Source organism: Myxine glutinosa, chromosome 2 (genome assembly GCF_964187855.1).
Source record: "Myxine glutinosa chromosome 2, kmMyxGlut1.1, whole genome shotgun sequence".
Classification (NCBI taxonomy): Eukaryota; Metazoa; Chordata; class Myxini; order Myxiniformes; family Myxinidae; genus Myxine; species Myxine glutinosa.
The window spans coordinates 57,674,449-57,701,355 of record NC_136262.1 but is presented as its reverse complement, the minus strand read 5'-3'; the positions used below and the strand labels follow the sequence as shown (position 1 = coordinate 57,701,355).

At 43.3% G+C, this 26,907-nt stretch overlaps 2 protein-coding genes across 3 annotated transcripts in view; one reads left to right on the top strand and one right to left on the bottom strand.

Annotated features, from left to right (window-relative positions):
- LOC137421771 (serine/threonine-protein kinase pdik1l) overlaps nucleotides 1-22,630 on the bottom strand; it is a 57,826-nt gene extending 35,196 nt beyond the window's left edge. For both annotated transcript variants that reach the window (XM_068108157.2, XM_068108158.2), the window contains exon 1: nucleotides 22,018-22,630. In XM_068108157.2, coding sequence (XP_067964258.1) covers nucleotides 22,018-22,318 — 301 coding nt within the window. In that variant the 5' untranslated portion in view covers nucleotides 22,319-22,630. The remainder of the gene's footprint in view (nucleotides 1-22,017) is intronic.
- On the top strand, nucleotides 12,897-21,644 carry LOC144890973 (uncharacterized). Its single transcript, XM_078772860.1, has 4 exons — nucleotides 12,897-12,902; nucleotides 20,616-21,049; nucleotides 21,163-21,325; nucleotides 21,627-21,644. The coding sequence occupies exons 1-4, from the start codon at nucleotides 12,897-12,899 to the stop codon at nucleotides 21,642-21,644; spliced, it is 621 nt and encodes a 206-aa protein (XP_078628986.1).
- Nucleotides 22,631-26,907: the final 4,277 nt, after the last annotated feature.

Sequence of the window (26,907 nt, the reverse complement as noted above, 5' to 3'; positions counted from 1 at the left end):
ACGCCCCGCAGAAGGACAAATGTGGACGATTAATGACAAACCCGTGGCACCGCGAGCTTTATTGCCATGGTTGGCACGCATGGCGCATCCAAATGGCCATGTGTGCCATAGGGGGGTGAGGTGATGAGGCAGGTCACTTCCACCTGGGCAGCACCAGGCCTTTCGACTGTGGTTACCATGGTCTGTCGCTCGTGCGCTATATGTCATCGGTATCAGCGCCAGTGGATATGGCAGCCCTTGAATTACCTATCATGGATGACATGTTTTTAAAGTTTTGCATAGGTCTATCCCATGTGGCACGCAGCATACATGAACGCGTTCGGGAGGCCCTACCGGAGCCAACAAGCAAGCCTACCCACACCGTCGAGGCAGGAGATTACGTGCTGGTGAAGCATTTCACCCGTAAGACTGCGCTCGAACCAAGATGGACGGGGCCATACCAAGTTCTTCTGATCACACCAACAGCGGTGTTTTGTGAGGGCAAGTCGTCCTGGGTACATGCCACACATTGTAAGTTGGCCATACCCACAAACACAGACACCTCAAACGCACCACCACAGATCGAGGATGCTGCACCACCGCCTGTTAGGGGTGGCAATCACACTTAGTTTAATTTACAGCTTTGCCAGCACTGGGGACACGAGGGCATGGGCGAACACGGAGACATATGTATATGGCGACCAAACTGTTAAGGTCTACCGGCAGAGAGTTATCTGGGGTCAGAGGATAAATATACCCTGCTGCCATGTAAAGGAAGATGTATGGACACAGATAATGTGGAGGGTGTTGTACACAGACTCACATGGAAGGAAGACAGGTTTTGCTGCCCTCAGTCGTTTGAAGCAAGCGCCACGACAAGGCGGCGCACCAATAGTAAACATGGCCAGGCCGGGTTACAAATGGGGAAAGGACTCGAACAATTTAACCACGCATGTATTACTGAACAGCGGCACTACTCTATTACTACAATGTGAATTCATGACCTCCCCCTACGATGATAGGCCACCATGCATTTCACACATATTAATTCCGCACCCACGGATCGAAAGCAAGAAAAAGCCAAAGGAAAATACGTATTGGACAGTGACCCGTGCAATGGCGGAGGTACAGAACCGATCACGGTGTTGGGTGTGTATGCATTTTCCCCACACCAGTACGACAGGGATAGAAATGGTAGTGCTACCCCTGTCCCTACGAGATATGTGCTCAGGACCCTTGCGTACCCCATGTCTGACCACAACCTTGGAACTGATAGGCCCAAATCTACCCAGCAGTGTGTTCCCGGGAGTTTCGATATACCCCACCCATTAAGCAGGCTTTGTTAGACAAACCACCTGATCCAGTCTGGGTGACAGAGCAAAAGGGACGGGTGTGTCTTATAGGAAAGGGACACGTTCAGATGGGAACCTCGGAATGTACCCATACCCTGCCATCCGACACCAGATGGAGAGAAAAGGGAGGCCCCCTTGTAATAACCATAGATGACCAAGCCCAGCATAACGTAACCAAGCTAACCATATCTTGGGGGACACCAAGCGCCACCCGCGTTGAGATCAGTAAATGCATGGCCTCGGCCCTTATCCCACCCCATGGAGTAATGTTTATTTGCGGAAATAAAGCATATCCATACCTACCCGAACAGTGGGGAGGGACTTGTTATCTGGGATCCATTTTTCCCAAGGTAAATTTGGTAAATCATGTATTATTTGATGTAGGGAAGATGATTAAAAGGAAGGTATTTTCGGAAATTAGTGAAAGTAAATATGGCATTTGAATTTCCAGACACGACACAGGAAATGCGGCTATGAATAAGCCAACCATCTGAGAGATAAGGTAACTAAATGCCAATTAGTGGGACGGGGGGCTAGGAATTGATCATGGTGTGTGTAAGAAAGTATTTTTCAGGATGGACGATGAAGAAATCGCTGTTGGAAAACCATGATCTTGACCACAGAGGCCGTCGATCTGAATGGGTCCTTCAACAAGGCAGACGTGACCAGCGCTTCAGAATTTTGTATTGATTTTTGTGATGACTGTGAAAATCCCTTGTGGGAACTGGCTACTGGCTGATGCCTGCATCGATGTTTGTGATGATTGTAATACTTGTGTTGAAAATCCCTTGCGTGTACTGGCTAACGCCTCTTATGTATTATGAATGATTGGCAAATAGATAGTCTCGCATTAGTAATGGAACGAATTGGAAACGAAACCTGAATCGCAGAACTACAATTGGAAAACGAATTAATGCATATGCAAACGATGGTGATGCAGAATCAAGTGGTTTTGGATATGTTGTTGGCAGAAAAGGAAGGAGTATATGGGGTGATCGATGAACCTATTTGATGCTTGGGATTCTGATAATGATTATGATTTTAGTTGGGATGATTTAACCTGTGATTTAGAAAGTGTAGGTTCTTTTAAAAGTTATTGCTATTATACCAGCAGTGAGGAGCGGATAGCAAACATGTATCCGGGAGAACCACCCTCACCACCACTTACACCACCCAGCAAATCACATTCACAGGGCTTGATGGCATTTAACGTCGATTGTTTGCCCTGATTCGCGAGGACCTCACTTGCATAAAGAGGGCCCCTTAATCTGGCTGGCAACCGGGTCGCACCTATGCCGCAGCGAGGGTGGATTCGGAATCTGGCGGGCGGCAGCAATCTCTTGACCAGGCGCCGTCGTCGCGAATTATGGCTAACAATTCATGCGTTGAATGTTAGACGACCAGTTAGGGCCGGTATCTCTCTTTGAGCATACGTGACGCTATGTCGTGCCTGGCATGTAACTAATTGATGAATTTGGTGTCTTTCCAAGGAGGTGTCTTGTAAAGACAAAGGAAGGAACTGTTAGCCATTAGGGTTCAGACCCCATGACTCAATTGATCATAACATCTGAAATTATATATCGTGCTTCTGAAAACTGATTTGAACTCAACTGCAGGCAGAGGTGAGTGGACAAAATGTGGTTTCGAGGCTCAACGTGCAGGGTGGATCCTTAGCCTAGTAAATTAGTCCTTGAATTATGTGCCAAACAGTAGATAAAATGCTCTCGACCCACGTACAGGAAAAAGATGTCATCCAAACGCCTCCTTCACAAAGGGAATAATTAATTATATATCTTCGTAGTGTTTAGTATGTCTCCTAAACCAAGGACGTATCCAATCTTCATCTACCATTTAGCCTAGTGTATAAGAATATTTACTTCGGCCTGCGCTCGGGTCTGATATGTTTAGATAGATAGCCAAAAAAAGCGTAGCCTATCATTATGCTTACATCTTGTTTAAATTTGACCTTCTATAGGACGGGACAATGGGAGGTGTTGTCCTTATGGTCCAGTTGTGCTATGTCTTCAGCGCAGATTCTTGTCTAATATTTTGCTATAAATGAAATGCCTTTCCACTTATTTTTCAGCGAGTGTCTTGAGGAATTGTCCGCTGCGTGTTAGGCGGTACATTCTCGAGCCTCGCTCCACACGTGTGTGTATAATCGATTCTATTAAACATTTTTGCTCTGATTCTTCTTCTTCTTCCTTCCCTTGAGGTCTTCGACCGAGATATATATATATATATATATATATATATATATATATATATATATATATATATCAGGGGTCCCAGCCACTTTGATTGACAAAATAATAGGAAAAATAGGAATTCTGATCACAAAAAATAGGAGTTTAATAGGAAAAAACTAGGAAGTAATAGCACAGATTTCAGCATTGGAACAACATCGGTAGCTTTATTGCTGCAAGATTTATGCAAATACATGTACATGTATGGGCATGGACACACCCCCAATGAACTTGGGCCCACCCGTCTTAACATCGACAACAAAAACTATGACTTCTTCTTTTTGGCAGCCACCATGGACTCTATCAAAGTCTGCTTTTTCTTCTCCACTTTTCTCTGCGCCTCCCTGGTTTCCACCATACGAGTCTGTGTCTCTTGAATCTTTTTCTGAGCAGACTCAAGCATGGCCTGAGCTACTGCAATTTCAGTCATGTCACCTTTCTTAAGCGCCACCTTAAGCTTTTTATTTGCTTGATCAAGCAGACTGTTGCTAACAGTCAGTGACATCTGCTGAGATGACTCTTTTGCTGCCAGAGATTTCTCTGTTTTCTTCAAGTCCTCGCTCTTACGAGACAGCTCCGCTGCCTTCTCTACAGCAATCTTAGCTGTTCTCTCTCTTTCTTCTTTCTCTTGCCTGGTTTTCTCCCTGGCTTTCTGTTCATCTTCCTTGGCTTTTCGTTCTTCTTCAAGTCTCTGCATATAGTGCATGTGAGCAGAACGTCCTAACGAGAGGAGTCCCTTTGTGACTGGGACCATTTCGGGCCGGTCACCATACAATCTCATGCCATCCATTGTTGCACGGAGACCATTGATTGATGCCTCGCTCAGACTAACTCTCTCCTTGGTGACACTTTTCCCACTGATTGAGAACGCGCGTTCCACGTCACTGTTTCCGTGAGACAGTGCAAGGACAATCCTTATCATTTGTCTCACTTGGGGGAATTTACAGTTTCCCGTACAGCCTTTTAAAGCCAACACTTTTCCCCAGTAACTGTCCACTCTCTTCATGCAGACTTCTTCTTCATTCTCCTGTGTTTCCTGGGACCAGTCAGTAGGAATGGCTTCCTCTTGGTACACCTTCCATTCATCTGCAATGCTGTCACTGTCAATATTCCTCTTCAGCTGTCTGGACAGGCTCTTGGCTGATTCAAGAGACCATGCAGCAGTCCTGTTTTGTGGCTGCAGACATCTGGCATTCTTCAGGATTTTGTTTGTCAATGGAAGCTTCTTTTGTAGGTGTACTATGGCTGCCTGGTAGCACTTCCTCATCCCAAGATACATCCTTTCCCTCTCAGAGACTTTCAACTTAGCGATACACCGTCGGGTATCCTCTCCCACACCCATGGATTCATTCTCCAGCTGGTTTGCAACAATGGAAACATCAAGGTTTGAGATGTCTTTCACAGCATCAACTGAAGGAGTCTTCATAATTCTTCTGATCAGTTTTTTGAGCAGGTCATGGAGTTTGTCATATAGAATGTGCACAAGTGGTTGCTCTGACTGGAAGAAGGTGAGGAACTCTGCAAATGTTGCTGCCAAGAACTTCAGGAAATGCAGTTGAGCTTTTATTTCCGGTCGCTGTAGTTCTGTTTTGATTCTTTTGTACCTGGGTTTAAACATGTCCTTTGGCTGCTGCTTTGGAAGAAATACCAAGAAATACTCTTTGAGAGATTCCCAGATCTCTATCAGCCGCTCCACTGCAGGTCCCAGTGTCAACCACCTGCACTCGACATGCTTCAAAGGCTTTTTTGGAACAGCACCCAATTTATGCTGAATGTCTTGAAAATCAACAGATCTAGCAGCAGAGCCTTTGAACCAGTAGAAAATGTCCACTGCAAGCTCAGTTAGGTTTCCACAGTACTCTGCAAGTCCTTTGGCAAAAGCATTGTGTACTGTATGGAGAGTACATGTCCCTACATCAAGGAGACCAGGGCCCCTGTTGTCGAGAATGGCTTTGTCAATCTGTCTCCACACAGTGGTGCTCACATTAGGCCCATCACTGCCGAGCATGATAATATCCTGAAGCTGCAGTTTCGATTCATCCAAGGCAGAGATTATTTTCCTGGACAAATCTTCTCCAGTTGCATGACCCATGAGGTAAGTTTTGAGGTGAAATACTAATATCTGTTCCTCGGCATCAGACCAATACCGTACACGGATTTCTAGTTGCTTCAAGTTCTGTTTATTGGTGGTTTCATCATACATGAGGCTGAAGCCAGAAGCTGAATTCTTAACATCAGTGACTATCATGTCCTGAAAATAAGGACCTGTGGCTTCGCTAATGAGATATGAAACTTTCGATGAGCTCATTGAGAAACCATCCGGGATAACACCAGGAAACATTGCCTGCAGAAGATCCTTCAAACCGTCACAGGAAGAGTAGCTCAGATTCGAACGAACAACTTTCAATGTCCATAGAAGTTCTGCTTTTGTAATAGCGTCTTTTTTGGACATACAGACTAAAGCTGCACGACTTGGCTCATCTGTAGAAGCTGACCCTGATGCTGAAGCAGATGAAGTTGATGGTTGAACGAATGTCAGCAACGTCTGTGACCCACCCAGCAGTTCCTTCGCACGCTTCAGGTGCCCTTTGTTTTGGGCATGTTGTGTCAGTTGTTTCACACCCTGATTGTCACACCTCACTTCCGAATGGCACAACGAGCAGTAAGCTGAGAACACTGAGGACTTGCTAGGCTGACACCAGTCAGAAAGCCTACATCCATGTCCACTTTTCAACCACTCTGGGTTAAATTTAGTTCTCCCACCAGGCATTATACTGCTGGGAGTATACCTGTCAAAAAGAAAACAAATATGAGATAAGATTAAATGAATTAGCATAGAAAATCCTAACCTGTTAACGCATGAAGTGGAAAGAACTGTGAACCAAACAGTTTTTTTTTTCAAAACTGAAACATAAGTTAGTAAAATAATGAGAACAAACAAAGTAATTTAAAGGCAAATCAACAAATTTCTTACCGGTCTGCAGATTATACCTGAAACAAGAAAGATGATAAATAACATGTCCTAACATGTTTACCACCCGATAATTGCATTTTCTCCACTGCTGAATAGCTTGAACACTAATCTGAGTTCAAGCTAAGCGATGACAATTCAATTATGTATCTTTGGTATTGTTGTTGTACTATCTTCAGAAGATTATGAAACAACAAGACTTTAACAGTCTTTATTGTTTTTTGTTTGTTTGTTTTTTTATTGTCCTACATTGCTTGCATTACCTATTGTGCAGCATTGCGTATGTAAATTTTAATTCTACTGTAATTTTGTTAAAAGCTGAATATGCAACTACCACACGAAAGTATACAGAATTAAGTTGTAATCCCTATTTTGTGTCGTGGTCCTTCTTTATTATCTGCAATTAAATGATGAAATGTGTGAATTGTCGATTGAATTAGTTCTTTGCCAAATACTATTAGTTTTAGGCAAAATACAATCTCATTGTAATAAGCGAAAGATTGAGTTAAACATGTAGTATCAAATGTCAATGTTTAGCAAATTAGTAGAAAAGTTCAATTTCAGGTAGAATCTTTAGGGAAAGGTTGTTAGTAATAACTGAATAACCGCAAAGTTCACAGTTGGTTTTGTTACTCTAAGTAAAGTACAAACCTTAAAAATTGAGCTCAGCTGAACTTTTGAAATAAGACAAAGGACAATGATAATGGTCAAGGTATCATTCAGTCATTCTTCACAAAGTATATGAGATAATCCAAGAGAAATGCGTGATAAACATAGTTATATTATTTTCATCTCATTTTATCTTTTATAATTCTGTTACTGAATAGCATGAAGCACGAATCATAAAGGTAAAACAATTGTTTGGAAGGATATACTTAATATTAGAACAAAGTCAAAAATAACAATAACATAATATACATAAGATATACATATCATTTCCAGTCGAGATCAATAACAACACGTACTTTACACCATGGTGTAAACGACATGCCTCCACTTCGTACAGTATTTATTTGTGACGTCATCACTGCATACTCAATTTTTCCTCAACACTGCACCTTGTTGAGTCCTCAAAAATGCACTCACCACTTGTGAAATCGATCGAACAAACGGTTTTCGAGAAAAAGACAAAGAGACATATGTTCTTCGGGGATTTGAGCTTAAAGTCGTTTTGGAAATTTGTCTTGCGATTATGGACCCAGAAAGCAATTCCATGGCTGACGATTGGTATAGGAATGTCTGTTCTGACGCTTAGATACAGAAATTCTACTAATTAATATATCAATTTAAATTTTGGAACATTGAGGGTTAAAAAATAGGAAAAATAGGAATTTCCACCAAAAAATAGGAGATTTATAGGATCCTATTAAAAAGTAGGAATAAATAGGAAAAATAGGAGGGCTGGGACCCCTGATATATATATATATATATATATATATATATATATATATATATATATATATATATATATATATATATATATATATATATATATACAGTGGAACCTTGACTTACGAGTTTAATTCGTTCTGTGACCGAGCTCGTAACTCAAATTGCTCGTATCTCAAATCAAATTTCCCCATTGAAATGCATTGAAATGCTATTAATCCGTTCCAGCCCGCCAAAAACCACACCAATTTTTTTTTAAATATACAGTATATATAAAAATATCTCGCGCTTTATATTTCACCTGTATGCAGCATACAAGTTGGCAGGATGGCCTGGACTGGAGGTACGCACACTTGACTCTAAAGTCTAAACTGTCCAGCCTGGGTTTGAATCCCGACCCAGCTATAACCTGTCATGGGTGAATCACAGGCAGGGTGATTCATCAATGTGTGTACTGCTAAACTGGGCGCCCCGTTTGCGTCCCATTAGTTGTTGGATGTTAAGGATCTCACCGTGTTTTCCACAAAGAGAAGGCGAGCTATCGCCGGCACTCTGAACAAGTTGTGGCCTGGCATGCTCTTCTCCTCTGCCGTTATATACGTCCTCCTCGGCACCTCGCTCATGTTTTTCGACGATTGCGTGTTTTATATCCAAGCACAAGTTTTATATAAAACACGACGATTGCGTGTTTTATATCCACAAGTTGTGGCCTGGCATGCTCTTCTCCTCTGCCGTTATATACGTCCTCCTCGACACCTCGCTCATGTTTTTCGACGATTGCGTGTTTTATATCCAAGCACATCATCCTCTTCTTCTTCTCAGTACCGTGTTTTCCACAAAGAGAAGGCGAGCTATCGCCGGCACTCTGAACAAGTTGTGGCCTGGCATGCTCTTCTCCTCTGCCGTTATATACGTCCTCCTCGGCACCTCGCTCATGTTTTTCGACGATTGCGTGTTTTATATCCAAGCACAAGTTTTATATAAAACACGACGATTGCGTGTTTTATATCCACAAGTTGTGGCCTGGCATGCTCTTCTCCTCTGCCGTTATATACGTCCTCCTCGACACCTCGCTCATGTTTTTCGACGATTGCGTGTTTTATATCCAAGCACATCATCCTCTTCTTCTTCTCAGTACCGTGTTTTCCACAAAGAGAAGGCGAGCTATCGCCGGCACTCTGAACAAGTTGACGGCAGAGATACTGTACTTGCACGGCAAGATAACCACGTGACCAGAACCCACCTGGTGGCGTAAACTCAAAATAACCAACATGCGAAAACAAAAATGCAGCGCTATACGACAGAGATACTGTACTTGCACGGCAAGATAACCACGTGACCAGAACCCACCTGGCGGCGTAAACTCAAAATAACCAACATGCGAAAACAAAAATGCAGCGCTATACGACAGAGATACTGTACTTGCACGGCAAGATAACCACGTGACCGGGTGGCGAAAGCTCGTAACTCGGATCTCGGCTCGCATCTCAAAGCAATAAACCGCCCGAGCAACGGCTCGTATCTCGAAAAACTCGTAAGTTGGGGCACTCGTAAGTCAAGGTTCCACTGTATATATATATATATATATATATATATATATATATATATATATATATATATATATATATATATATATATGTATATATATGTATGTGTGTGTATATATATACATATATATACAGTCACGTGAAAAAGTAAGTACACCCCATGTAAAGTTTTGACTTTTTCAACATATTTCAACATACAGCTATTTGATCTTCATTTCAACAATATTGAGAGATAAAAGTGATATAATATAACAAATATCATGAAACATTTACATTTTGTAGTCCATTGTATAATTTAAATAAACATAAATGCAAATTTCGCATGTGGAAAAAGTAAGTACACCCCTACATTTATCACTACTTCAAATACCTAAAATTAGAATCAGGTGCACCAGCTCAGGTGAAAATGATTAGAACATCGTTAGAGAGGATCTTGGAGGAACCTGTCTTATTTAAACCTCAGACATTTAGTTTGGTTTGCTCTTTGTTGTTGAAGTGTGCGGCGTCACCATGCCTAGATCAAAAGAGCTCTCCGAGGCTTTCAGAAAGAAGGTTATAGATGCCTACAAGTCTGGGAAGGGATTTAAAAAGATTTCCAAACAATTTGAAATCAATCAATCGATCGACTGTCCGGAAGATCATCTGCAAGTGGAGAAGATTACAAACGACTGCCAAATTGTTTAGGCCAGGCCGTCCCAGCAAGTTCAGCCCGAGAGCAGACCGCAAGCTGCTGAAGGAAGTCTCAAAGAACCCCAGAATGTCATCATGGGACCTACAGGTAGCTCTTGCCACTGTTGATGTCAAAGTGCACGAGTCTACCATTAGAAAGAGGCTGCACAAATTTGATCTACATGGTAGGTGTGCCAGGAGGAAACCTTTGCTGTCCAGAAAGAACATCAGGGCAAGACTAAAGTTTGCCAATGAACACCTAGGCAAAGACCAGCACTTCTGGAACAATGTGCTCTGGACAGATGAGTCAAAGGTAGAGCTATTTGGCCACAGTACCAGAAGACATGTTTGGCGAAAACCAAAGACAGCATTTGACCACAAGAACCTAATACCAACTGTAAAGCATGGTGGTGGAAATATTATGGTTTGGGGCAGCTTTGCTGCATCAGGGCCTGGGCAGCTCACCTTCATATAATCCACGAATAATTCTTCATTGTACCAGAGGGTGCTTGAGAATAATGTGAAGCCATCTGTCGGAAAGTTGAAGCTCAACCGAAGGTGGACCTTGCAACATGACAATGACCTTAAACATACCAGTAAATCTACCAAGGAATGGCTGAAAAGAAAGAAATGGAGGGTTCTGGAATGGCCAAGTCAAAGCCCGGATCTAAATCCCATCGAGATGTTGTGGGGGGATTTGAAACGAGCTGTGCATTAAGAAACCCCTCAAACATCGCACAGCTGAAAGAATTCTGCATGGAGGAGTGGGCAAAAATTTCTCCCAGTCGATGTCAGAGACTGGTAGACAGTTATAAGAAATGCCTACTTGAGGTTGTTTCTGCCAAAGGGGGCAATTCCACCTATTGGAGCCAAGGGTGTACTTACTTTTTCCACATGCGAAATTTGCATTTATGTTTATTTAAATTATACAATGGACTACAAAATGTAAATGTTTCATGATATTTGTTATATTATATCACCTTTATCTATAAATAATGTTGAAATGAAGATCAAATAGCTGTATGTTGAAATATGTTGAAAAAGTCAAAACTTTACATGGGGTGTACTTACTTTTTCACGTGACTGTATATATATATAGTATATCTCACAAACGTCCACCAATCAGAGCTGAGGACCTGTTCACATGACAGGGGAACAGCGTTTAGTAACTATTACGGTTGCATATTTTACTAAAAGGAAATATAATAACTTTCTGCGGAATGTGTTTGTGTCCCAGCAGGTGTCGTGAGGGAGGTAGGAGGTTTCAGAAATTCCTTAAGATAACTATGATTTTGAAATGCGATCAGCACGGATATTGCTCCAGATTCCGGAAGTGAACAGATGACAATGGTTCGCTGGTTTGATAATACCTCAATGCAATTGTGATTTAACATTATATTTTTTATATATTAACACCATCATCGCAATTTGTGATTGGAATGATGCTGTTTGAAATGAAAATATATAGATATTGAGGTTAAAGCCAAATGAGGAAATTACACAAGGGTTTCCATTTGTGACATTCGCGGATTCCTTATTTGCAGTTTCGCCATTGACTGGACCATTCAGTCTGGGTACGTTTTTTGTCCAAATCCTTCATGAACCTGCTGTCAATGCACAGCGTTCGACTGAAGGTGGCACAGGAATATGGAATTTATTGAAAAAATTGAAATACTTGCATTATTTGTTAACTGCTAACTGGTATCTCCACCCAGGTCATACTATCCTCTTCAACTAAAGTATCAAACAAGCCCAGCTACGCAGTTGTTAGACTAGCTATCGGTCTTGTTTTGTCTTGTAGGGTTGTGACTCAGTAGCATAACCTTGGTTTGGATCTTGCTCAGTAATTTTGGTAAAAAATTTAGCAGGTCCCGGATTGACTCGGAAGTTGGACAAGCTTGCGTTGCATCAAGTGTGTGCATTTCGATATTATGGTTGGATAAATTGCGTACTGTTGAAACAGGTATGGATTAATCAGGGGAACAATTTATAGAATTGTCAACTGGAGATGCTATCAATGTTAATTTAATTTAAACATGAAATGAATTAATTAATTTAAACATGGAATGAATTAATTTAAATTAATGAATTTAATGAATTAATTTTAAAACATGAATTAATTTAAACATGAAAACAAAACACTTCTATTCATTGATTATAGAAAGAAAAAAAAAAGAAAAGAAAAGATAGAACCTGATGTATTTAATCTTTGGTAACAACAATGAGCTGTGGTACCATGAGATCGATGCTGACATCGGTACCATGTGGTTTTACGGTACCATGATCGACGTTGTAAATGGCATCCGATGCCATTGCAGTTACCTTTCGGTCGACTGTAACCTTGTGTGCACCACTGAAAGTTGGTGTCATACCACCAAGGAGGCATCTGAAGAACAGGTCCAGCTGTGCTGGTATCTCTGCGGTGCATTCCTTCAAATTTTGGACTGTTGCAGGATTTGGGGTCTTGGTCTTCGGGAGCTGCATAATCAGAGATCTAAGATGGAGAGCGGCCCATCTCAACTTGTTATCCTGTTCATACCGTTTAGAATCCTCATAAAGGAGAGCCTTGGCATCCTCTTCTGGAAGAGCAGAACTATAGATGAAGTTGCCTTTCCGAGGGTCTGCCAGTTTTATTGTGATTTTTTCTTTGAAATGGTCTTTTACCTTCCTGGTAAGATTTTGAGCTGTGTAGGTCTGGACGTCTGCCCCATCTCCTCCGACACTGGTGTACTCCTCTTTGTACATGCAAGTAAATCACTAACACAGATCGTTGCTTTCCTCGCACCTCATTCTGAATATATGAAAGCAGAGATGCAAATGCTCTCTTGTGGTAGGACTGAGACGAACTCCCTTCATTGGGCCTATCTTGATCATCAGTCTTCCTCAGGAACTGGACACGGCATGATTTGTGGTATTCTGCTTCCTTTGCGATCAGGTCCACGCCACTCCGAATGAGACTCTTGATACGTTCGTTTTTAGAAGACTTTACCCCTATGGCAAAGTGACTCACAACCGGCAACTGTCGCTATCTTCAGTCTGGGCTCCTCTTTTCCATTTTTCTTCTTACGGCTTTTGCCACAGAAAATACAAGTCCCTTTCAACAGGCCCTGCTGATCCGACTTGGGGACACTGCAGCGTCTTGTTTGGATAGAAGCCTTTTTGGCAGTAGGTTCATCATCAGGTGGCAGGGGTTCTGTCAGGCGCTTCACTGCTGTGTAATGCTTAAGACAAAAAGGGTGATAGCTGACTAGATTCGTGATCACTGCTTACCAAAATCTGTTGTGTGAGGATAATGCATTGTATTAAAAAATCCCCAGAGCCACACTTTTGCTGACACCCATTATAAAAAGAAATGACTACAGTAATATTAAATATTAATTGAGAGGAATCAAAATTGACATTTTTCATAGTATGAGCATTAGCTTACCTTGAGGGAAATGGTTCAGTCACATGTACAAGAATGATCATAATGGTCCAGTCAGACACGAAAAATATATGCCTTCATTTCCCTCAATCAAGAAGAGTATAAATTCACATTGTTTAACTTAAAATTAATGACCGTACACCAAAGCATATAGGCTCCACTTGTGGTATATAGTGTGAGTAACCTTGGCTGCATAAGGTTCATTGACATGTCTATATCAGTGGATAAAGTAGGCCTAATTAATGGACAAGTGGCCCTCCATATGATGGATGGACAGCATCAGCAGGAGGGTGAGGGTTAGATGAATTCTATGCATTTTGTGATTAGGCCTCAGCACTATTCTGGTAACATACACGTACCTGATGGATTCAAAGGGATGTACATGTACAATGTACATGTACTGCTTTGCATCATCATAAACACACTGATTTTGAGTATATTTACAAAGGAGAGACTTCTCTTAAATCTTTAAAGTTTTAAATCTTGATTAATGAGATAATAGGTGGCAGCATGATATCTATGGGGAGCAATTTAAGTAACAAAACTTACCTCTCACACTGCTTCTAATATCTTATTGGACGTGTTGACGACTGATCATTAATAAAATGAGTTGGGTTGCAGTGAAAAGAGAACTTCATTACTCGATTCCTATTTTAAGACTGACTTTATTTCCCACACATATACCGGTAAAAGTGTCACAAAAAGTAATACATGTAAAGTAACACACCTGGCACCTTGTTGTCAAGGTTCAGGCTTGGTCAAATACAGTGCATTCAGAAAGTATTCAGACCCCTTCACTTTTTTCACATTTTGTTATGTTGCAGCCTTATGCTGAAATCGTTTAAATTCATTTTTTCCCTCATCAATCCACACTCAATACCCCATAATGACAAAGAGAAAACAGGATTTTAGAAAGTTTTGCTAATTTATTTTTAAAAACAACTGAAATATCACATTGACATAAGTATTCAGACCCTTTGTTATGACACTTGAAATTTAGCTCAGGTGCCTCCCATTTCTCTTGATCATCTTTGAGATGTTTCTACACCTTGATTGGAGTCCACCTGTGGTAAATTCAATTGATTACACATTATTTGGAATAATAATGCCTCTCCTCAGTGAAAGATACATGAAAGCCCGTTTGGAGTTTGCAAAAAAGCACCTAAAGGACTCTCAGACTGTGAGAAACAAGATTCTGTGGGCTTTCATGCGTCTTTTTTCAAGAGAGGCTTCCGTCTGGCCACTCTGCCATAAAGCCCAGATCGGTGGAGTGTTGCAGTGATGGTTGTCCTTCTGGAAGTTTCTCCCATTTCCACACAGGATCTCTGGCGCTCAGCCAGTGACCATTGAGTTCTTGGTCACCTCTCTTACCAAGTCCCTTCTCCCCGATTGCTCAGTTTGACCGGGCGGCCAGCTCTAGGAAGAGTCCTGGTTGTTCCAGACTTCTTCCATTTAAGAATTATGGAGGCCACTGTGCTCTTGAGAACCTTCAATGCAGCAGGGATTTTTTTGTCGGCTTCCCCAGATCTGTGCCTCGACACAATCCTGTCTCTGAACTCTGCAGGCAGTTCCTTCGACCTCATGGCTTGGTTTTTGCTCTGATATGCATTGTCAGCTGTGAGACCTTATATAGACAGGTGTGTGCCTTTCCAAATCATGTCCAATCAATTGAATTTACCACAGGTGGACTCCAATCAAGGTGTAGAAACATCTCAAAGACGATCAAGAGAAATGGGAGGCACCTGAGCTAAATTTCAAGTGTCATAGCAAAGGGTATGAATACTTATGTCAATGTGATATTTCAGTTTTTTTCTTTTTAATAAATTTGCAAAACTTTCTAAAATCCTGTTTTCTCTTTGTCATTTTGGGGTATTGAGTGTGGATTGATGAGGGAAAAAATGAATTTAAACGATTTCAGCATAAGGCTGCAGCATAACAAAATGTGAAAAAGGTGATGGGGTCTGAATACTTTCTGAATGCACTGTACATGCTATATTGATAATTGTGAGTAAATTACAAAGCCACAGAATCAAGAGATAAATTGGGCTTTTTCTCAGAATTCCATCGAGCTCAATGGAAGGGGGTGGGGGGATGGGGGGGACATCTGGCAGGCACACCCCACCACTGAAAATGTCTGGCAGTGGTCATTCATGATACCCGGGACTACGCCGAACATTTTCCAGTAGGTTTCATCAGGTTAACTCAGAGCTGATCTAGCTCAATTTTGGGGTCCCTTTCTGATGGCCCTTCTGACCACACCCATCAGAATGTGCCATTTGCGGCAGACGTCCATTTCCTTACATGGACATGCACATGGACCATTGCTATATGCATGAAAATTGGTTAACTTTCCAGGTGGGCTGACCCCCATGGGCTCCCGGTCTATAACCCCTCTATTCCTCATTTCCAAACCAAAGTGTCCAAACATTCCTCTTCAAATTTACCCCAGACGTATACATGTGTAGTGATTGTGATGACTGCTATGGTCTGATAAAAAACGTGAATATGCCATGTGTGTTTCTTCATTCCTAACCCTACAAATATTCTTCTTTCATATGCAGCAACTAACTCGCAGGTATCAAAACTTGCTGGGGGTGCAGCTGTCTGCTAATGCAGTGCCCCCTATAGGTTAGAGCAGGAATTTGGTGAGGATATCGGCAATAACTCGCCTACTCTTTGCAGTGTACAATGTATTTAACCTCAACACAATAATGTCAGGAGACAAAGCCCAGATTAAAGTCCACCCGAGGGACGGCACACACACCACCCTCCCCCCCAACCAAGAAAAATTAAACAAATGGTAGGGCGATTGGGTTGGAACGTGAAGGCGGCAAAACGGAGATAAAGAAACGCAACTAAGAGTGATAAAGAGCTACTGTTGTGTGCATTTAATATGCAGGTGACACATCGTTTCTTCAAACATAAAATGTTTAAAATACTTAGGCAGTTAAGACCGAAAAATAGGGCGTATCGTTCATTTTTTCAGGAAAGCACCAAATCTGGCACAGATGTAGTATGGACCTATACAATTGTTTTCCTGAGGGGCGCCCAAAAATTCAGAACCCCTGGTGGCCGCCATATTGAATTTCAACATGACCGCCCTCTGTGACCTATTTCCCTCAATAACTTCTATACTATGAGCGATAACACCACAGTTCCAGTGTCTTACCCCATGTTTTCATGGTCTCTGAATCCAATGGGATCAATTGCATAAAGATTGGCATCCATCATCTTTAATTTCAAGATGGCCACCATGGTGTTTCCATTTTCCTTGAATCTCTCGTAGTATTTTAGGTAAAATTTCAATTCCAAGTGATACACATTGTTTTATTGGTTTCTGATAACAATGGAATGGTATTAATTAATCAAAGTTACACACAGTTGCAGTTTTAACTTAAAATTTTGTGGGCACTTGAAAGGTGGAGGCTCTCGCACAGACGCGTAGTACTACAAGCACTGTCCATCGCAGTCACACAGTGATGTGCAGGGCAGATTTGCCCTAGAGCATTTACAGTTGCCTTTACAGGCCGACTTACAATGGCAGCTTGTAAGCTCTGAACATGCCTCCTGTATCAGTGGTATTGTGGTCCAAATTGGTGTCCAAGAAGTCCCTGTTTTCATCCAGCCCCAATCAGCTGGTGATGGAAGTTCTGGGTAGGGCACAAGTGCCTGACTCCATACGTGTCCAGCCTGAAAACATGCACGTTTTAGGTGTTGTTCGAAGGCGTCTGCTGTTGGGGGAATGTGATCAATTGTTCTTGCCTTCTTCGTGAACAAGTGTCGGCGCATGTCATTCACTGTCTTTATCTCGGTAGTCCGGTCATAGCGGATGGCAACATTTCTTTCTATGCTCTGCAGTTCCATAGTAATAGCGTCCACAGATGGCCTATAAGCGGGAGCATGAAAGGTCTGCGTGATGCTGGGGTATGCCTCCCAAGCCTTCCAGGCTGTCTTTTTTCCAATTTGGGCAAAAAATGACACTGTGTCGCAGCCAGTGAAGGCATGAAATAATGGCAAAGACTCGGACTTCCTGCGGCCAAGGCCGGTGGCAATTTTATGGATGGCAAGGTAGCGGTAGCTTTTACCAGTGCCAATGGCAATCCAGAGTTCCTCCACACCATGTGACTGGAGGGTAACGTAGTGTGCTATTGCCAAGACCACAATATCAGAATCTACAGTTCGAATCAATACCCGTTTTCTCCCCTTTTTCACGGCATCCAGGACATTTTTTTGGATTTTTTGAATTTTCTGAATTTTTGGGTGCCCCTCAGGAAAACAATTGTATAGGTCCATACTACATCTGTGCCAAATTTGGTGCTTTCCTGAAAAAATGAACGATGCTTCCTCTTAACTGCCTAACTATAAGGTGTATAAAAAGAAAAGAAAACTGGCAAGTCTCCGCCACCCCTCAGGCCCCCAAAATTTTGTACAGTACACACCTTTGGAAATGCCATTCATTGCTGCATTCTTAGCAGGTCTGCACTATACCTGACTTTGCTGGATAGGACTCATAAAAACATGTCAGGTAAAGGGAAAGATACTTACATACAAAGCTTATAGATTAATTAAAATAAAACATTCAAAAGGTTGGTTTTGACATGTTGTGGAAATAACATACAAGTTCTTAAGCATGTATTTCATACCATATCTAGGAAGGAAGGATGGAAGTAAGGAGGGAAGCAAGGAGGGAAGGAAGGAGGTAGGAAACCCACAAGATATTAAGCAAGAAAACAAAATCACCTTAGGATCTCAGGATGAGATCCTTCACATACACCCGCCCTGCCTCCCTGCCCAATCCCCCCCCCCCCCCCCCCCCGGTCCCCACCCAAAAAAAAACCACCACAACCACAACCACCACCACCACCACCACCACCACCACCACCACACACAAACACACACACACACACACACACACACACACACACACACACACACACACACACACACACACACACACACACACACACACACACACACACACACACACACACACACACACACACACACAGAAGAAGATTATGAGGAAAAAGAAGAACAATGCGAATCTGAACAGACTGTGAATAGATTGGCTTAACCATTTAGGTACATAGGTACATGGACGTAGAAAATCCATTCATCTGAGATGACAGGTATTTATTTTTATTTTTTTTGGAAACTTTCAACTTAAACAATCTTCAAAGAACCCAGTTGTAACTGTACATATTAGAGAGAATCCTTCAGTCATAAATGCATCCACCCACCTGCTACAAACCACTACTGCCCTCAACCCCAATCACACTCACCACTATCCCCCTCCAACCCATCACGACCCACCCCTCTTCACCAAACCATCCATCAATCAATACCCACCCTCTTCACCAAACCATCCATCAATACCCACTCTCTTCACCAAACCATCCATCAATACCCACTCTCTTCACCAAACCATCCATCAATACCCACCCCTCTTCACCAAACCATCAATCAATCAATACCCACCCCTCTTCACCAAACCATCAATCAATACCCACCCCTCTTCACCAAACCATCAATCAATCAATACCCACCCCTCTTCACCAAACCATCAATCAATACCCACCCCTCTTCACCAAACCATCAATCAATACCCACCCCTCTTCACCAAACCATCAATCAATCAATACCCACCCCTCTTCACCAAACCATCCATCAATACCCACCCCTCTTCACCAAACCATCAATCAATACCCACCCCTCTTCACCAAACCATCCATCAATCAATACCCACCCTCTTCACCAAACCATCCATCAATCAATACCCACCCCTCTTCACCAAACCATCCATAAATACCCACCCTCTTCACCAAACCATCCATCAATACCCACCCCTCTTCACCAACCATCCATAAATACCCACCCTCTTCACCAAACCATCCATAAATACCCACCCTCTTCACCAAACCATCCATCAATACCCACCCCTCTTCACCAAACCATCCATCAATACCCACCCCTCTTCACCAAACCATCCATCAATACCCACCCCTCTTCACCAAACCATCCATAAATACCCACCCTCTTCACCAAACCATCCATCAATACCCACCCCTCTTCACCAAACCATCCATCAATACCCACCCCTCTTCACCAAACCATCCATCAATACCCACCCTCTTCACCAAACCATCAATCAATCAATACCCACCACTCTTCACCAAACCATCCATCAATACCCACCCCTCTTCACCAAACCATCCATCAATACCCACCCCTCTTCACCAAACCATCCATCAATACCCACCCCTCTTCACCAAACCATCCATCAATACCCACCCCTCTTCACCAAACCATCCATCAATACCCACCCCTCTTCACCAAACCATCCATCAATACCCACCCCTCTTCACCAAACCATCCATAAATACCCACCCTCTTCACCAAACCATCCATCAATACCCACCCCTCTTCACCAAACCATCCATCAATACCCACCCCTCTTCACCAAACCATCCATCAATACCCACCACTCTTCACCAAACCATCCATAAATACCCACCCCTCTTCACCAAACCATCCATCAATCAATCAATACCCACCCCTCTTCACCAAACCATCCATCAATACCCACCCCTCTTCACCAAACCATCCATCAATCAATCAATACCCACCCCTCTTCACCAACCCATCCATCAATACCCACCCCTCTTCACCAAACCATCCATCCATATCCACCCCTCTTCACCAAACCATCCATCCATCCATACCCACCCCTCTTCACCAACCCATCCATCCATACCCACCCCTCTTCACCAAACCATCCATCAATACCCACCCCTCTTCACCAACCCATCCATCCATACCCACCCCTCTTCACCAAACCATCCATCAATCAATACCCACCCCTCTTCACCAACCCATCCATCCATACCCACCCCTCTTCACAAGACCATCAATACCCTCCCCTCTTCACCAACCAATCAATACCCTCCTCTTAAAACCAACCGCTACTGACCCCCAGCCCCTCACTACCCACCTCTCTTCATTAACCTGCCACTACACCTCTCCCCTCCCCTCCCTCAGGCAAATGCACCTGTGCAGTACGTCTGTCTGTGTGTCTGTCTGTGTGTCTGTCTGTGTGTCTGTCTGTGTGTCTGTCTGTGTGTCTGTCTGTGTGTCTGTCTGTGTGTCTGTCTGTGTGTCTGTCTGTGTGTCTGTCTGTCTGTGTGTCTGTCTGTCTGTGTGTCTGTCTGTCTGTGTGTCTGTCTGTCTGTGTGTCTGTCTGTGTGTCTGTCTGTCTGTGTGTCTGTCTGTCTGTGTGTCTGTCTGTCTGTGTGTCTGTCTGTCTGTGTGTCTGTCTGTCTGTGTGTCTGTCTGTCTGTGTGTCTGTCTGTCTGTGTGTCTGTCTGTCTGTGTGTCTGTCTGTCTGTGTGTCTGTCTGTCTGTGTGTCTGTCTGTCTGTGTGTCTGTCTGTCTGTGTGTCTGTGTGTCTGTCTGTCTGTCTGCCTCTCTCTCTGTCTGCCTCTCTCTCTGTCTGCCTCTCTCTCTCTCTGCCCTCTCTCTCTCTCTGCCTCTCTCTCTCTCTGCCTCTCTCTCTCTCTGCCTCTCTCTCTCTCTCTGCCTCTCTCTCTCTCTGCCTCTCTCTCTCTCTCTGCCTCTCTCTCTCTCTCTGCCTCTCTCTCTCTCTCTGCCTCTCTCTCTCTCTCTCTCTCTCTGCCTCTCTCTCTCTCTGCCTCTCTCTCTCTCTGCCTCTCTCTCTCTCTCTCTGCCTCTCTCTGCCTCTCTCTCTCTCTGCCTCTCTCTCTCTCTGCCTCTCTCTCTCTCTGCCTCTCTCTCTCTCTGCCTCTCTCTCTCTCTGCCTCTCTCTCTCTCTCTCTCTCTCTCTCTCTCTCTCTCTCTCTCTCTCTCTCTCTCTCTCTCTCTCTCTACCTCTACCTCTACCTCTCTCTCTCCTCTCTACCTCTCTCTCTCTCTCTCTCTCTCTCTCTCTCTACCTCTACCTCTACCTCTACCTCTACCTCACCCCCAAACAATGCAGCGCTCACATCACCGGCCAATGTTGAAACCACCCCATCCCCTCCATTAACAATGAAGTCAACAACATTTCGATGAGAGTGGAGAGATTAAATGCACATCATCTTAATAGTTAATCACATGGAAAGGATACCCCCAATAGTGATACACCCCCAATAGTGATACACCCCCAATAGTGATACACCCCCAATAGTGATACACCCCCAATAGTGATACACCCCCAATAGTGATACACCCCCAATAGTGATACACCCCCAATAGTGATACACCCCCAATAGTGATACACCCCAATAGTGATACACCCCCAATAGTGATACACCCCCAATAGTGATACACCCCCAATAGTGATACACCCCCAATAGTAATACACCCCCAATAGTAATACACCCCCAATAGTAATACACCCCCAATAGTAATACACCCCCAATAGTAATACACCCCCAACGCATACCTTTGAGCGCGGTTTCCACAAGGTTCAGGTAGGCCTCAGACTGGACGCACTGTAAACTGCTCGCCTCACCGTCTCGCTGAAGCACGGCCTCGTGCAGAGCCACCACATTTCCATGTCGCCCGGCGAGGCTCTTCAGAGCACGGAATTCCTGCAACGCCAACTCGGCCGACTCGGGACTTCCGCAATGGAGCCTCTTCACAGCCCTCCGGGCTCCCGTGCGCCGTACCTCGGCCTCGTACACCACACCGAAGTTACCCCGACCGAGCTCCCTCAGCAGCTCGTACTTAGCTTCCTCGGCCATTCGGTCGCTTTACGAAACGCAGACATAGCCACAGAAACCATCACAATCATGAATCGGTCTCCTTTATCTCGCGCTCCCAAAGGAGGCCTCGCTCTCCTTTGTTTTCCACCACAGGCACTCACTGTACGAACCAAATTCGCCTCACGCGTCTTCTACCATGTTATTAATATTCCAAATCTGACTAAAAATGTAAAATATCGACACTTAACAAGGCTAGATTAAAAATGTATAAATGAACTCCAAACGACGACCCAAACCTTACACTACCAATAATTTCCCTCTGCTGAGGTAAACGACATCGCCCTCATGATTGGTTGTTTCAGTTCGAGCGCGGGTGAAGATGATTGGTTCGCTCGATGATATGTCGGCACTGATTGGCTGCGGCCCGTCCAATGGGCCAGCCGACAGATAACGCTGTCATAGTTACGACATTTGAATCCCCATCGGATTAATCACTCATGGGAGAGCGATCCCTCATGTCTAATGAACAGAATTACTTTTTAGAACGGTATACTCGATGGAGCGCACACCTTCACCAATCTGAACAGTGAACAGTTTACGTTTTGATTCCCACCTACAGGTCGGATCTGGATTCGGACCTGAACCGAAATCGAATTAATTTGTCCTTGTCACATGACACACCCAACCTGTCCACCAAATTTTGTCCCAATCCATCGAGAACTTTTTTGAGATATCCTGCTCACAGACAGACAAACAGACAGGGATGAAAACACAACCTCCTTCCACCTTGGGTGATGGATGTAACAGTAAATTGTAAAGCCCCATTGTTGACATATTAATTACAATCCTATTCCTCTGGGAAATTGCAGTGGGACGAAGTAGCGACTGCTAAATGACACAACCTTCACTAATTGATCCTCAAGAGTCAAAGACAACTTTATTTACAAAGCACTCATCCTAATTAATCTCGACGAGTTTCAGTGTATGACGTTATGGAGGAGAAAGTGATCCATTTCGATCTTCGCAATCGATACAAAGAGATTGATTTGGAAACTCGTATTCATGTAACACGTGATGGACCAATCACGGGCACACACAATGGAAGTAGCCGGAGGGAAAGTAGTTTATTTTTTAGAAAATTGAGCAATTTACAGCAACACTTTTAGATAATATAATAATCATAAGATTGTCGTTGGTTACCTGGTGCATCAAAATCGGTCTGCTTGCAGAGGTGAAAGCCCCACGTTGAACGAAAGAGACAAGCTGTAGTATAAAAAAAAATGTACACAGAGTCGAGGCTCGTGGAAGAGCGAGTTCTGAACGGATTAGGACGTTGCAGACAAACACGGGACGAAAAAGGAACAGTGGAGACGCACAAAGAACGAACATCAGAGACGCACACAAAACGAACATCAGAGACGCACACAAAACGAACATCAGAGACGCACATAAAACGAACATCAGAGACGCACACAAAACAAACATCAGAGACGCACACAAAACGAACATCAGAGACGCACACAAAACGAATATCAGAGACGCACACAAAACGAACATCAGAGACGCACACAAAACAAACATCAGAGACGCACACAAAACGAACATCAGAGACGCACACAAAACGAATATCAGAGACGCACACAAAACGAACATCAGAGACGCACACAAAACGAACATCAGAAACGCATACAAAACGAACATCAGAGATGCACACAAAACGAACATCAGAGACGCACACAAAACGAACATCAGAGACGCACACAAAACGAACATCAGAGACGCACACAAAACGAACATCAGAGACGCACACAAAACGAACATCAGAGACGCACACAAAACGAACATCAGAAACGCATACAAAACGAACATCAGAGACGCACACAAAACGAACATCAGAGACGCACACAAAACGAACATCAGAGACGCACACAAAACGAACATCAGAAACGCACACAAAACGAACATCAGAGACGCACACAAAACGAACATCAGAGACGCACATAAAACGAACATCAGAGACGCACACAAAACAAACATCAGAGACGCACACAAAACGAACATCAGAGACGCACACAAAACGAATATCAGAGACGCACACAAAACGAACATCAGAGACGCACACAAAACGAACATCAGAAACGCATACAAAACGAACATCGGAGAGGCACACAAAACGAACATCAGAGATGCACACAGAATGAAAATCAGAGATGCACACAAAACCAACATCAGAGCTGCACACAAAACAAACAACAGAGATGCACACAAAACGAACATCAGATAAGCACACAAAACGAACATCTCAGACACAGAATGAACATCAGAGACAAACACAGACCGAACATCAGAGACACACAGAACAAACATCAGAGACGCACACAAAACGAACATCAGAGACGCACACAAAACGAACATCAGAGACGCACACAAAACGAACATCAGAGACGCACACAAAACGAACATCAGAGACGCACACAAAACGAACATCAGAGACGCACACAAAACGAACATCAGAGAAGCACACAAAACGAACATCAGAGAAGCACACAAAAGAAACATCAGAGACGCACACAAAACGAACATCAGAGAAGCACACAAAAGAAACATCAGAGACGCACACAAAACAAACATCAGAGAAGCACACAAAACGAACATCAGAGAAGCACACAAAACGAACATCAGAGACGCACACAAAACGAACATCAGAGACGCACACAAAACGAACATCATAGACGCACACAGAAGAAACATCAGAGACGCACACAAAACGAACATCAGAGAAGCACACAAAACGAACATCAGAGACGTACACAAAACGAACATCATAGACGCACACAAAACGAACATCAGAGACGCACACAAAAGAAACATCAGAGACGCACACAAAACGAACATCAGAGAAGCACACAAAACGAACATCAGAGAAGCACACAAAACGAACAGCAGAGACGCACACAAAACGAACATCAGAAACGCACACAAAACGAACATCAGAGAAGCACACAAAAGAAACATCAGAGACGCACACAAAACGAACATCAGAGAAGCACACAAAACGAACATCAGAGAAGCACACAAAACGAACATCAGAGACGCACACAAAACGAACATCATAGACGCACACAAAAGAAACATCAGAGACGCACACAAAACGAACATCAGAGAAGTACACAAAACGAACATCAGAGACGCACACAAAACGAACATCATAGATGCACACAAAACGAACATCAGAGACACACACAAAAGAAACATCAGAGACGCACACAAAACGAACATCAGAGAAGCACACAAAACGAACATCAGAGAAGCACACAAAACGAACATCAGAAACGCATACAAAACGAACATCAGAGACGCACACAAAAGAAACATCAGAGACGCACACAAAACGAACATCAGAGAAGCACACAAAACGAACATCAGAGACGCACACAAAACGAACATCAGAGAAGCACACAAAACGAACATCAGAGACGCACACAAAACGAACATCAGAGACGCACACAAAACGAACATCAGAGAAGCATACAAAACAAACATCAGAGACGCACACAAAACGAACATCAGAGAAGCACACAAAACGAACATCAGAGACGCACACAAAACGAACCTCAGAGAAGCACACAAAACGAACCTCAGAGAAGCACACAAAACGAACATGAGAGACGCACACAAAACGAACATCAGAGACGCACACAAAACGAACATCAGAGACGCACACAAAACGAACATCAGAGACGCACACAAAAGAAACATCAGAGACGCACACAAAACGAACATCAGAGACGCACACAAAAGAAACATCAGAGACGCACACAAAACGAACATCAGAGAAGCACACAAAACGAACATCAGTGACGCACACAAAACGAACCTCAGAGAAGCACACAAAACGAACATCAGAGACGCACACAAAACGAACATCAGAGAAGCACACAAAACGAACATCAGAGACGCACACAAAACGAACCTCAGAGAAGGACACAAAACGAACATCAGAGACGCATACAAAACGAACATCAGAGACGCACACAAAACGAACATCAGAGACGCACACAAAACGAACCTCAGAGAAGCACACAAAACGAACATCAGAGACGCACACAAAACGAACATCAGAGACGCACACAAAACGAACATCAGAGATGCACACAAAACGAACATCAGAGACGCACACAAAACGAACATCAGAGACGCACACAAAACGAACATCAGAGACGAACACAAAACGAACATCAGAGACGAACACAAAACAAACATCAGAGACGCACACAAAACGAACATCAGAGACGAACACAAAACAAACATCAGAGACGCACACAAAACAAACATCAGAGACGAACACAACACGAACATCAGAGAAGCACACAAAACAAACATCAGAGACACACACAAAACAAACATCAGAGAAGCACACAAAATGAACATCAGAGACGAACACAAAACAAACATCAGAGAAGCACACAAAATGAACATCAGAGACGCACACAAAACAAACATCAGAGACGCACACAAAACAAACATCAGAGACGAACACAAAACGAACATCAGAGAAGCACACAGAACAAACATCAGAGAAGCACACAGAATGTACATCAGAGATGCACAAAAAACGAACAGTGGAG